Source organism: Triticum aestivum, chromosome 5B (genome assembly GCF_018294505.1).
Source record: "Triticum aestivum cultivar Chinese Spring chromosome 5B, IWGSC CS RefSeq v2.1, whole genome shotgun sequence".
Taxonomy (NCBI): Eukaryota; Viridiplantae; Streptophyta; class Magnoliopsida; order Poales; family Poaceae; genus Triticum; species Triticum aestivum.
The window spans coordinates 55,575,138-55,589,715 of NC_057807.1; the positions used below are offsets into that span (position 1 = coordinate 55,575,138).

The 14,578-nt window shown below is 43.2% G+C and overlaps 1 protein-coding gene across 1 annotated transcript; it reads left to right on the top strand.

Moving 5' to 3' along the window:
• Positions 1 to 12,700: 12,700 nt before the first annotated feature.
• Positions 12,701 to 13,418, top strand: LOC123115653 (glutaredoxin-C1). The gene has a single exon (XM_044536769.1). The coding sequence runs from the start codon at positions 12,793 to 12,795 to the stop codon at positions 13,102 to 13,104; it is 312 nt and encodes a 103-aa protein (XP_044392704.1). The 5' UTR covers positions 12,701 to 12,792; the 3' UTR covers positions 13,105 to 13,418.
• The last annotated feature ends 1,160 nt before the right edge of the window (positions 13,419 to 14,578 follow it).

Sequence of the window (14,578 nt, forward strand, 5' to 3'; positions counted from 1 at the left end):
GCTGCTGAGAGTGCTATACAGAATTATCATATTTCCCAGGACCATCCTGTTGAAAAGAATCTGGTATGAATGAATTCCATATGCCCTGTTTCCAATCCATTTTCCCGTCATCGTTCAGCAAGACTAATTAGAATGCACCATTTCCAGCCACAACAGCAATGCCTCAACAAGTGGAATGCGCCGTGCTACCCCGCTGGGCATTCATCGTGGCCCCATCAATACAATCTGGTATGCTGTATTCTATATACTCTGTTTCACATTTGTCTATTTCTCATCATCATGCAGCAAAGATTAATTAGAATGCACCATTCAAGCCACCGCAGCAATGCTTCAGCAAGCCAGATGGACCCTGTTGCCCTAGGTATGATTCGTTGGCTCCTGTACATGGTCGTCACAACTACCAGCCACTGTGGCAGCAGTCATCACCATCAAAAAAACATTTAACTTCGAGCAGTGAGTTTGGACCTCATGAGGTAAAAAAAATTACATTGGTGAAGCTTATGATATTCTGCTATCTTTTCTATTGACCTGGTGCTCTGGAACAGACCATCATCACGTGTTAAAAATTACTCCCAAGAAGGATATTCTTAGTAGTAATTCTCTCACAAGTGTTGTCACGGCAGATGGACCCAACTTGACATTTTCTGTGCATTGTTGCATCGTGTGTTTTGAAAGTAAAAGAGGAAAAAAAACTGTGGTCACCAAGCTTAAAAATATGTAATCAGTAAGTCTAAAAGCAACTAAACTGTTATATTAAATTCATAGTTTGAGGTGATTGTAATATATTCCCTCTGTAAAGATATATAAGAACGTTTACATCATTAAAGTAGTGATCTAAACGCTCTTGTATTTCTTTACGGAGGAAGTAACAAAGATGAAATTATCTAGTAGGAGTATTTCTGCTATGTTGTGATGTGCTATTTTTGACTTGTTGCCTAGGTATCCGTTTTCCCATCATCTTACTATAAATTGTTGCCTATGACTTCAGGCACCCCAGCCATGCTTCAACAATTTCAATGGAGCCAGCTACCATGGGTATTCACAGCAACTTTCTGCCCCTAACTCATTTGCCTATGGCGGACACACAGGCTATGGCAACTACCAACACGAGTGACAGCAGCATCCCCCCTAATCTGGACCTGCCTATCGGTGCGTCTTCGCAGCATCCCTCTCCTGCGGTGCAGCGTCAGTCAACACCTAGTGAGGTAAAAACAGAGCTGAAAACCAGTGGTTTGCTGACATGGTCCTCTTTCAGACAGTAGTCATGGAGTGAATCTCTCATTAAGATTACTTTTTCAAATTAGTAATTCTTGCCGCGTGTGTTTCAAACTGATATTTAAAGAGGGCTACATAATGTCAAGAGTCAAAACTATCTAAGGTAATATCCTCTCATATTTGATACTGTTTCTCGAAACATAAACGTAACCATTTTGCTGAAATGTGAGCACATAAGGAAAGGCTACTAACTTTCAGAAAAAAAGAGGAGGAGGCTTATCGAAAGGAGCAAATTTTGGAGAAAGGTGTGGTAAGGTTGATGGGAGCCTGGAGTAGCATATTTACGAAGATGTGGTGCCCAATTTTCTTGATGTAGGTTATAGGCAAAATGAAGTGTAGATGATGCTGAATTAAGGAAACTAGTCAACGTCTGATATCTCTTGTCAGTTAATTGTGCTGAAAAATATAATAAAAATATGGTTAGTCCTAGTAACTTGAAACTTGTGCATTATTTTTACCATCGAAAAGAGGTGACATTGAAGCCTATTATCACTTCTCTGGCGAACATTTTTGTTGCTGACTAACTAGTTGATTTTGCCCTGCAGTGATGCTGGCTAGATTTGACTGGATCAATGGCTATGCTCAGGGATATGGTGTAAATATTTAAGCTTTCTGTGTGGGTCCTATCGGGACTTTATTTCTACCTGAACGCAGGCATCTTCTGTTAGATACGCTTCAGATAAACATGTCTTGTACTTGGACCATCTCGTTTATGCGTTAAAACTTTTTAGTTGACACCTTACCCTAAGGTGTTTGGCGTGTCGTTTGTAGTATTCCGTCGTAGGTATGAGAGCTTTTACATTGGACAAATGTTTAGCCGTTTATATGTATGAAAAGCAGATATGGTTCACATTTACCGAAAAAGGCTTTCGCCCCGCTTTATATATAAAGCACCAACCAACCACAATCTGATACAAACAGACGTCACTACAACTCACATTTCGAGATTCATCTTTTGTCTTATCAATAGATCAATTAAATTTGTTTTCCATAGGCAAGTACTCGATGCTCTACATAAGGTCATGGGGTCATGGGTTCAAGTCCTGGAAACAGCCTCTTACAGAAATGTAGGGAAAGGCTGCATACTATAGACCCAAAGTGGTCGGACCCTTCCCTGGACCATGCGCAAGCGGGAGCTACATGCACAAGGTTGCCCTTTTTTTAGGCAAGTACTCGATGCTCTACATAAGTTTTGGCTAATGTGCACATTTTCTGTTAGACCTAAGTTTGAAGCTGTCTATCATAAAGATCTATATGTGCACATACATACTATCATAAGCTCTCCACTTTGCCTTATATCTACCTACATGTGCCAATGTCATTGCTTATGGTCTAGAGGATCATTGCTTATGGTCCGACCGCGAGAAATGTTATGTTATTATTTTACTTGATGAGTCGTAACAATATATTTGCAAATTGTAAATTTGTTTTTAAATTAGGTTAGGTTATCCTACAGTAAAGAGTCAAATAAATTAGACTACTACAGAACTAAGCCTTTTCATACCTAACGTCACACATGCAGTTAGGGTCGTACCCTCTGCGATTCCCTCACCTACAGAAGGGGTTTCATATGCATCACCAGCGGTACCATACTACCCTTACAGGAGTCGCTACATGATCAAATCAAACATCGTCAAGTCAGTTCAGTTTGAAGTTTATAGGAGGCTTTTTTTTAGCAACTGGCAGGAGCTCTGCCTTTTCACGAAGAAGAAGAGAATTGACCAGTTTGTAAGGAAAACTGGCCGAAAACCGAGGCTTTATAGATGTGCTATTTGTAGATGTACTGATTAGCTCTATAAAGGTGTTATATGCATAACCTCAAGCAGCACCGTACCATGTAATCCCTGCCGTAGCGCAGGTGCCTATTTGGTACTCTTTTTGGATGCCTACTTCTGACTAGTATAACGCCCGTGCGTTGCCACGGGCTCTTTAAAATTTATAATCAGTATCTTTCATTTATCATCACCTCATATTGGGTGATTATGGGGTGCTCTAATTAGAAACACAACAATCAAATATTAGGAAATTTCACCGAACGAACAACAACGAATAATACGATATCTATCAAACAAATAAAATGAGGTCATATTTTTGGTCCGTCATGCACTTCTGTTGAAAAGTGCCTATCCCTTTTAGAATCAACCCACTGTTTGCTCGCACGCAAAAAAATACATCTCTAAAGTGGGGAACCGATCGGTGCCAAAAAGAACTCAAACTCCTATCCAATCTCGACTTCGTGCTCTTCCACTTCCATTGATAAAGATGGGACGTCAAGGGTTTCATCATGATGACCTCGAGCAGCCGCCGACATCCCTCCCCACATCTACCCCTACCCCCTGCTGCCGCTTGCACTGTCCTTGCTCCTCGAGGGAGCTAGGGACACAATGTTCTCTAGGATGGGCATGACCAGATCCACGAGGAGGCCACATTCTTCCATGGGAACCCAATCAAGCACACCACCCTCCGCAACCATCCAATCCCGGCCTAACAAAGTCAAGACCCGCCATCGATCCACAAATCAGGCTTGCCGCATCCAGGTTCACTGCAAGTCTGCGACGAGTCTGTAGTCGACATCTTGACTTTGGCTATCCCCACGGAAGAATCATCGGATCCTGCTTACTTTTACCATCACTTCGTCTCTTCCCAAGGCAGCGACACCACCCAGCCAATCACCACCACCGCTTGCGGCTTGCCTACATAAAATCATGAGAAATCCCCACGGCGGTGCTGTAAGATCACCTTGGCGACCTCGACAGTGACCGACTGGTCTAAGATCTAAGCTAGCCGCTCTTTGTAGAAACCAATAGAAGTAGGCATGTGACTCAGATTTGTTCTTTGGTGTGCATGCGTTTCTTGCTGCCCACCAGCTCTTGTCTACAACTCGCCTATCTCTGTACCAGCTCTTGGTCTACAACTCGCCTATCTCCATGCTCGAGACGACCAAGCTCGATGCGCAAGCCGCATACGTCTGCTAGAGCTATATCCAGGCCCTATGATTTTTGGATCACTGGCACTATGGGTGCCAGGACCGGAGTCGCCCTCATCCACCAAGTGGATCAAGGAGGCCCACCACCTAGACTCTACATCGCAACATTTTGTGTTTTCCTATAAAAAGTAAAGAACCTTCTCTAATAAACGTAAATATAACCTTTTGGTTTTATAGTCTCAACTTTCCTACACTCCAATACCAGAAGGATTTCTTGGTTTTATTTAATGACCTTCTTGAATGTCATTCACTTAGAAAGGTAGTAATACAATCTGTGATATTAAGGCAAATTATTAGTCATATTAAAGTGCAAAAGGCCCTATAGGAGTCAAAGCATGACTTTTATGGTTATACTGTAATTTGCAAGATCTGAGATTTATGCAAGTGTACAATTAGAGAAGAGCCAATTAAATAGATTTTCACATTCAGAATAGTACGATTAGCAGTAGCACTTCAATTTTTTCATGTTTGATCAGCTTGCTAGGTGGTTATCACTAAGCATGTTGGAACGATGAGCATAACCTAACTTAGTTCAGTACGTGTTGCTGCAAATTAGTTCAGTACGTACGAAGCTGTTGCTAATTTCAATGCCTGGCTGTTGCAAGTTTCTAATGAAAAAGTACTTCAGGTCAAAGGTCAGGGAATATACACTTTTGTTATCATGGTTGTTTCCTTATAGTGAACAACTTTGATCACCACTTCAGCAGCTACTATCTATAAGAAGACATTAGCTAAGTAGATACAGGCAAAGAAAGCATGTAGGCAAAACCAGAATTAAAAACATCCTTCTCAATGGAGCTCGTGCAGTTCGGAAGACCCTAATCATCGATGAGGGACCCCTCCGATGGTAGCATGGCGTGACAATTGCCGTCAATGACGACACCCAAAGTACCTTGCATAATCCATCGATCCAGTTCGGAACAATCAAGCACATACCTTGCAAAGTGATGTGGATCTGAAGCAGAGGTGGGAAGGTAAAGGCTCAGGTGAGGTGAGGTGGAATGAGACGTTGATATAGACGTGCACGCATGAGAATAAGGCGGTGCCCAGGATGGATCTCCATCGGAGGAGGCCGGATCCGCTGGGGAGGAGGTCGCTGTAGTACCTGCCATCTGTGCGATGGATCACGGGGCTGGCAGGCAGGGGGAGGGGATAGGAGGGAGCGGGTGGGCTAGAGCGCAGATGGCGGGTGCCCCCGACGACGGCTGGGAAGGATGGTGGAGGAGGTGGATGAGGATGGCGGCGGCGGCGTCTGCGGTTGCGCCTCGTCCGCAGCCGTGCTGGTGGTGGTCGATGCGAGAGCCGGATGGCGTCGGCCAGAATCAGGCAGGGGCGACAAAGATTTAGAGGAGAGAGAGAATGGAGGCGATGAGCGATGGGAGGAAGGGCCACCGGCGATTGGGGTGGCCTCAGATCCGCCCTCCGTGGCCGCCTATTTCATGGGACGAACACCCGTGCTCACCGTCGGGCTCGCCTTCGGCCGCTGCCTCGCCGACATTCACGACGTAGAGCCCCTTCCTCCGATCCCATTTGCCAGGGAGGCAGCGCCATCCTTCATCGTAGAGAACGAGTCCACACTGAGATCCCAACCAGATCGTGATTGCGCCTCCCCAAACCGCAGCGGCACATCCCACTCCATCAACGACCAACCTATATGAGGCGGAGGGTCAGTGTAGGACGCGAGCGCCGTCACCATGGACGTGGGGGACGCCGTAGGTGGGAAGGAGGCGGCGACGGCGTCTGTGTCAGGAAGATCGCACGACGGTGGCGGCGTTTACTCGAGGGGGTCGAGAGGAGCTGCGTTTGGTGCCGGGTGGGTTCTTTGGTGCGTGCGTGGGGCTGGAGATTGTGATAGGTGATCAGGTGAGGGCGTGCCATACCTGGATCGATAGCCTTACCATACCTGGTGGTAATTTAAATTTATTACCATATTCGATATTTCCCGAGTTATGGCCTTACCATACCTGGATTGATAGCCTTTGGGGTAATTTAAATTTATTACCATATAATTACCATATTCAAAATTTCCTGAGTTATGACCTTACCATACCTGGATTGATTTATTACTATACGTGGATTAATTATGATTTATTACTATATGATTTATTACTATACGTGGATAGCCTTACCATACCTAGTGGTAATTTAAATTTATTACCATATTCGATATTTCCCGAGTTATGGCCTTACCATACCTGGATTGATAGCCTTTGGGGTAATTTAAATTTATTACCATATTCGATATTTCCCGATTTATGGCCTTACCATACCTGGATTGATAGCCTTTGGGGTAATTTAAATTTATTACCATATTCAAAATTTCCTGAGTTATGACCTTACCATACCTGGATTGATTTATTACTATACGTGGATTAATTATGATTTATTACTATATGATTTATTACTATACGTGGATAGCCTTACCATACCTGATGGTAATTTAAATTTATTACCATATTCGATATTTCCCGAGTTATGGCCTTACCATATCTGGATTGATAGCCTTTGGGGTAATTTAAATTTATTACCATATAATTGCCATATTCAAAATTTCCTGAGTTATGACCTTACCATACCTGGATTGATTTATTACTATACGTGGATTAATTATGATTGATTACCATAAATACGTTGGGTATTGCCGGTCAGACGAGAAAAGAGAAAAACCGGTGGGAGGGGCTGGTGGGAGGTGGGACGAAGAAAAACCGGTTGAAAATAAACCGGTTGAAAATAAACCGGTTGAAAGTGAGGGGGACTATTCAACCAATTCGTCCATTAGGAGTAGAGATTGCTATTGCTTCGGGGTTATGAGGCGTCAACCATGTAACACACATCTCTACTCAGCTACTAGTCATATATATTATTTTTCTCTGTTTTTCTACTATATAGGTTTGTTGCAGTTAGGTTTTAAGGTTTTGTGAAGTGATTTTCTTGACATGGTACGTGCCGAATTGTTTCTTTGTTCTTTGATGAGTTCTCCAGCTCCTCTATTGACACCACAAAAATCTTCAACTTCAGTTAATGTGTTCAATCTGTATAACAATATGGTAGGCCTTACCTTCAATTCTTTTAGCTTTTCGAGCCCTCCAGGGAAGAGATGATACTGGAAACAAACTGTTTGGCAATGTTTAGTAAGTTTGCTTTCTGTAAAGAAGTTTTTCATAATTGTTCCGATTATTAGAATAATGTACCTTCAGCTCAGGACTGCTTTCCTTTCCAAAGTTAAACTACCAAAGGTGCAAGAGTAAACCATGTGTTTATCATCATAAAAACATGTCAGAAACTCATGGACTCACGATTGTTGAGTTGTTTAGTAGTATGGCACGATTCAAATATATTTTTTGGCTCTATATGTCCTTCATTACTTATGCACCATATTTATAAGTAAACAAATAACATATTTATTTGACATTTGTTTGTAATATCTGAATCTGAACAGTATTTGTATTCATTTTCTGAAACATTAGTCGCTGAATGCCTTGCTTTTTTTCTTTCTTCAGAATAAATTCATATATGTCATATAATAACTTGGAAAGTGAACAATTTTAGGGAATATTGTCGCACATGTCAAGTAAACATGAAGTTTTCTCAAGGAGATTATTGTCCTGCTATCTGGTATACCATTAGGTGATTTGTGCTACCAAAATGACTGTCTTCCAGTGAGCTAGAGGTCAAAGGCGTCAGAGATCATCTTGGTGATTCAGACTGAATGTCTTCTGGTGGCAACCTGGGTTTGTCCAAACAGAGTATGTTCGCTGGTGTAGCTGTTAGACAATGGGTGATTTCTGTAACTGACTTAGACGCTTGATGGGAGTACTATTTGTACTCATAACAAAAAAATATCACTTTTTAATATGTCACTTACTTTAAAATTAGTGAAGCTCTTATGTGACACTTGTCTCTGTGATAGTTCAGGACATTTTATCACTTGACCTTCTACTTTATCTATTCAGTAAACTACACTTCTGTCCATCTTTTGTCTTTGCTTCCACGCTTCCTTCACGTTCCCTTGCACTTGTACTCCACCTCGTAATCCGTGAAGCTCCACTCAAAGCTATACATGCACGTAGGAGGTTCAAGTAGTATAGCATCCTCAGAAGGGTCAAATAAACATGTTAAAATACTTGTTAGTTTGATGGATTATTGATAGTTGTTGCAGGTCAGGTGTTTGACAAATTGATTTTTTGTCATATCTAGATTGTTGTTGTACGGTTTTGCTATGGGATACATAGGATGAATTCCGTATTAATCATCAATATCAAGAACTGTGGTGTAGTATTTATTTATTAGCACTTCCGATCTATCACTGTGGCTACTTTTGTACTATTATTTAGCAAGAAAAGTTAGTTGTTTATACAGACACAAGATGCACAGATTTTCTCAAAAAAAAAAAGGTGTACAAGTAGATGATTAGAGAGCAGTGAATAAAATATGTGTGCCAAAATTAATAGATTGAACATCGCAATATTATGATGTCGTATATTGTTCTTTCTATGGAATCATGTTTGTTTATATTAAATTAATGCTAAACTAAGCGTGAGTGTAGAATAGTTTATCCTACGCTTCTAGTAATGCCATATACAAATATAGTAACACGGTATATAAAACATAGTAATTTTTATAAAAACTATAGTAAATCACAAACTTTGATAGTAGCAAATTTATTCTAGAATTACTATATTTTATACACTCTTTTATTAGATTTTGTATACAGTGTTATTAGGGATGTAGAATAAGCTATTGTACACTCACGTCGGTGCAGTTTCTGTTCCATGCGAATAGAATGACTGAATCTCAATGAAATTAATCACGTTTAATTATGTTGATGATGTCCAGCTCTCATTTCACCATTTATAAGCCATTTTGTCTATTCCAACATGCAAAACAAAGCATATGCATGTTATATGCTGAAATAATGATTGTTTGACATAATTACCAAGCTGAGGGGGCTTTCTGGAGAACTATTTATTTCGGCCTCTCACCAAGCTCACGAATAGGCAGAGAGAACTGAAACTTATTTTGTACTAGAGAGCTCTAGGGTAAGCAGAGATCCGGCCATTTCTCTTAAAATGGATTTGGAGCCTCCCTTACTTGTTGATTTTCACTTTGCACTTGGTTCTATCTCTATCATGAAAGATTGCTCACCGTCGTCTATAGTTTTTCCTTGCAAGGGGTTTCCACATAAATCCTAGTGCTCCCCTTCATTCGGTGTTTCTTTTGCCATATTGGTTGCTGCTCTAGTGTTTGCTTGCTATTGGTACATATTGCTCAAGTTTGGTATGTTTTGGTTGTGTTGACATTAGAGACATGACATACATGCGTTCTTTAATATGTTGATGATTATGTTGGGGTATTGATGTTGTAATGAGCTGCTCTTGCAAGTATATTGTTGTGGTGAACATTGGATACCTTGGTTCTTGTGGATTTCGTAATATGGTTCAAATTTTCTACATACACACAAGTTATTTGCTGAAATGCCTGTGAAAAACTAGCTCGTAGTTTTCTCACTTCCACTGCCCCTCCACCCTTATAGTGTAGCATGCGTTGTTCTTCCAAAACTTTTAATGTACAAGGGTAGATTTTTTGTAAATCTGGCCGAGGTACGCCCCTCTATCTGTGTGATAGGTAAACGCCATAGCATCAAGATTTAAGATCTATGCTAGCCTAATATCCTCACTACACATAAACGTCCCATTTTTTGTCCCTCCACTAATAAAATCGTCCATTTTGAAACTCGGCAGAGTCCATAATAAACTCAGCAAAATCTTCACCGAGTGCCAAACTCGGCGAACAACACTCGGTTGGACAGGGCCCGACAAACATTAAATACGTCGCCGGGGGCTCGGGCCTCCTGCACGTCGGCGGGGGAGGTGGTTCCCTCCCGCTTGGCTTCGGTGTGGTTCTTCCCGTCGCTTGGTGCTTCTTTCCGGTCTCCTTGGCCTGGTGGTGGTGTTCGCAGCGGGGTGGCGTGGATGTGTCCAAGACCGTGGTGGCGCGTGCTTGCGGATGGCAAGATGGTTGGATGGCCCCGGTTCGAGTGGGTAGCGGTGCTTGGGGATGCGGGAGAAATCTCTGTTGGTTCATCCAGCTCCGACGCGGTGACACCTGAGGGTGCCATCATTCCTTCCTGAAGGGCGTCGGTGCTACCCATCCCCCGCTCCCCTCCGTATGTCGGGGTAAACCCTAGGACATATCCGGACAGCAGCGTCGTTGGCGTCGCTTTCCTTCTTGGAGGTGCTGCTTGGTATATGGCGGTCCGGTGCCATGGCGTGTGGTGGGACGAAGATGGAGGGCGCAGCGGTGGCGGATCATCTGTGCTTCCCGCGTTGCCGTTGTTGGCTTTTATTTCTTCTTTTTTTTCCCTTTTGGGCTTGGTGTGCCGTTTGCCCCGGCAGTTACCCTGTTATCGGTGTATGTTGCTTTATAATATAAAGCGGAGGGAAATCCTTTTTCGGTAAATATGTCGACTTCTTTCTATCGCGAACTCATTGAATAAACCAACATTTTTTGCCGAGTTTCACCTTTAGGAAAACTCACCAAAGCACACCGTCAAACGAGACGCGACGTTAACGGAATGTCTGCCGAGTTGCTTATTAATGTCGAGTCCAATTTTGAATCAAACTCGATAGATATAAACTTTGCCGAGTTCCCGATAGAATGAATTTGGTAAAGTTTTAAAACTCAGCACAAAACCTAGTAAATGTCTGAAATAAAATAATATATAAAGCTGAACATATTAGAAGTACATTGGGCAGACAACATTTTCTATTTTGGTGTCGCATAAATTTTTATATTTTTCGAAATAAACTATATCACTTCAAGTATATATGTTGATTTTTTTTTCCAATTTGACCTGCAAAATTTGAGATTTTTTTTAAAGATTTATATAAGAAAAAATTGTATGCATGAACTGGATGGACGTGTAGCTACACTCCCTGGTTATGCCAGGACACTCACATACAAGACCATATGGATATCATCACCAGCATCTCTCTCCCTGTCTCTCTCATCTGACTTGTCGAATAGGATAGAGGGGGTTGTGTGAGTGCAGCGTTTTGGTGCCCAGACTTATCCGCATCCGGTCAGAAAAAAATCACAAAAACGTTAAAAAAATTCTTTTTTTTGCATGGTAGAGAATTTAGTGCGTGAGGTCCGCTCTAATTTTCAAATCATTTGGACATCTGAACAGCTCTCGGCAAAAAAGACAAATCGGGTCAGAACAGATCACGAACAGTAAACTTTTTTATAGACTCCGAATTTGTGTTTTTGTCAAGAGTTGCTCAGATGTCGAAATGATTCAAAAATTAGAGCAGACCTCACGCATCAAATTATCTATCATGCAAAAAAGATTGGATTTTTTTGATTTTTTTCTAGTATTTGTTTTGATTTTTTTCGTCAGCACGGTACAGATGAGCCTGGGCTCTGTAGCGGATTTTCGGGGTTGTGTTGACATCCCCTTGGGGATTCATCACTAAAAGAAGAGTAATGCGAAAAGACTAATAGCTTTTCTTTCTCCTCTCGCAAGGCGACTAGGAAAAGTTTTCCTCGCCTCGATCTACACCGACGAGCCCATGTATTCGCCTCCCCTCCGTCCGCCGCTCCGGCGGCCGGTGGCGGGGAGGGGATTTCTGGTGCCTCGGATCCGGCTAGTAGATAGGTAGGATTTAGTCCTCGCAGGGGTGGCGTTTGGACGGATGGCAGCGCTTCTTCTTCGAATCAGTCTTTCGGGCTCCAATCCTCCTCAAGTCTGTCCGTTGGGATGGATTAGACGAAGCTCCGGCGTAGATTCTTGCCAGCTCCCCGTGGCGCCGAGGCTAGGGTTTCTCGTCGTGCGTACGCAATGGCGATATTTGGTGTCAGGTTCTTCAGATCGATTCAAGAATTCAACGGCGACGACTGCAGCTCTGGGGCGCTGGGCCTTAGGGGCACGTGCACGAAGACTTCCCGACTATTATCGACAAGGTAAGGCCGGCTTCAGTATGAGAGGGGCGACAGCGACGCGTCGGCTGCTCGTTCTATCAGTGGCAATGATTGTTCGGTGGTCCATTAACCTCGACGTAATTTTTATTATGTTCGAGGTGTTTTGTACTTCCGGTGAATTTTTACAATGGATCTGATTCTTCTAGAAAAAAATAGGATAGAGGAGAACTTACAAAAAGTCAGAGCTCCAGGCCTTATCAACAACACAAAGTTCCATTAGATCATGGCCCCTTTGGTATCAGGTCGCCGCATCGCCATATTGCAATCCAAATATTCGATGCTCCACACTAGGCCCATACGTGTAGCCGCGCAAATTAAAGGAGCTCGGGATTTATCCGAACCCTCCCGTATCACCTTTTTCCCGGGTCAAATTGCTCGAAGCTCATCCTGCCGGCCGGTGCACATTTCCGTGGCTATATATGCAGGGCTCCCCTATGACCAGCTCAAAGCAAGCCAGCACAGCTCAAAGCCTCGTATACAAGAGCTAGTTAGAAGCGATCGTATTATTAATTGAGCTTACTAGCAGTAGCACTAGCACAGCACTAAGCTTGATGGAGCAGGTGACGAAGCTAGCGGGGCAGCGGGCGGTGGTGATCTTCGGCATGAGCTCCTGCTGCATGTGCCACACGGTGACGAGCCTCCTCCGCGATCTCGGGGTGAACCCGATGGTGGTCGAACTGGACGAGGACCCTAGGGGGAAGGAGATGGAGAAGGCGCTGGTGCGGCTCCTCGGCCGGAACCCTGCTGTGCCGGCGGTGTTCATCGGCGGCCGGCTCGTCGGATGCACCGACAAGGTCATGTCCCTTCATCTCGGCGGCAAGCTTGTCCCACTGCTTCGTAATGCTGGTGCTGTATGGGTGTAGTGCGTGGGAGGGTTTTGTTGTATATATTCGGCCTGATGTATTAGGCATTTAGGCGCCAGAGAATAATGCAATACACGTATGTGTACGTGCTCTGTTATCCTTCCCTGTATCAGGTGATGATGGGGACTATGGGAACCCTGCAGGTCTTTTTACTGTACACATGGGAGTACCTGTTCCTGTCAAAGTGTTAAGCACACTATAATTAGTGGTGTTTTTTAAAAAGAACTATAGTTGGTGTTGTGTTAATTCAAACTTTGTAATAGTTTCCTAGTTTGTGATCTCAAGAAGAAAAGCTAGCTACGGGATTTATTTCATATTAAAAAATGTTTAGGTTTTTGTAAATGACCACGAATTTCCAAAAAAATGTTTCGCTACCAATTTAAAAACTGTTCACCAATTGAAAATTCTTTTGTATTTTAGAAAATGTTCATGATTTTTTTTTAAATCGTCTATTCCTGAAAAGGTTTAAAATTTCAAAATATTGTGATTTCTAAAAGTGGTAAAAAATACAAAAATTAATAAATAAAGAAACTATCAAAAGAAAGATCTCCTAAAATAGACACATGAAACCAGAAAAAAAATTACCATCAAAACCGTGTCTCAGCATTTAACTGGGCCAACTCATGGATGGTCGCTCTGAGCGTTTAGGTGACATTTATTCGCTGAGAGGGACAAATAAGAAAAAAACGAAAATCCTACATCAACGAAGAGCTATGTACCGCTTTACTTAGACTTCCTAATAACTAAACCTCCCCCCTGATTTTCAGGGGGGTGGGCCCGTCTTCCCCCTTACCTCCAATTATATCCATCCACCTGGTTCGTTACGTTAATTATGTAGAGCTTTTTATGTAACTCTAGCATTGCAGGGCCGGCCCTGGGGCATGGGCGACGGGGCGACGGCCCAGGACCCAGGCGAGGGGGGGGGGGGGCACATGATGAAGTATATACATATACTATAGCCCAGCAAAAAGCAAGTAAAAAATTACAAAAGAATTAAAGAAAAGAAATAGGATGGGCTAGGCGGCCCAGATATAGCTAGCTAGTGATCGCTGATGGATACGCAAAGGCGAAGCGGCGCCGTGACTCACGCTCGTTTCGACGTTTCCTTCGTAGGTTCGTTGCCCTCGCCCGCCCATCGGCCTTCTCGCTCGCTCGGCGCCTTGCCCCTTGGCCGTTGCCGCGTCGCCCTCGCGTCGCCGGCTCGCCGTCGCCGCCACACAGCAGTCCGGCAGGCAGGCGGCAGCCCGGCCATCCGGCATCCGGCACCGCGGCAATACGGCAATACCTATACAAGTAGTCAAGTACGCATCTGACTGGAAGTCAAGAAGTACACACCCATGTTCCTGTCCATCCCCAAACCTCAATTTGACAATCTCAGTAGTTTATTTATTTTTTATTTAGTATGACATATTCTAATCCAATCTATCAATTTTTTGTCATTCTATGTAACATGTCTAGGGTTCCAATTATCCGA

What these genes read in the sequence shown, in the direction of transcription:
- LOC123115653 (XM_044536769.1), top strand. Translation starts at nt 12,793, where the DNA reads ATGGAGCAGGTGACGAAGCTAGCGGGGCAGCGGGCGGTGGTGATCTTC.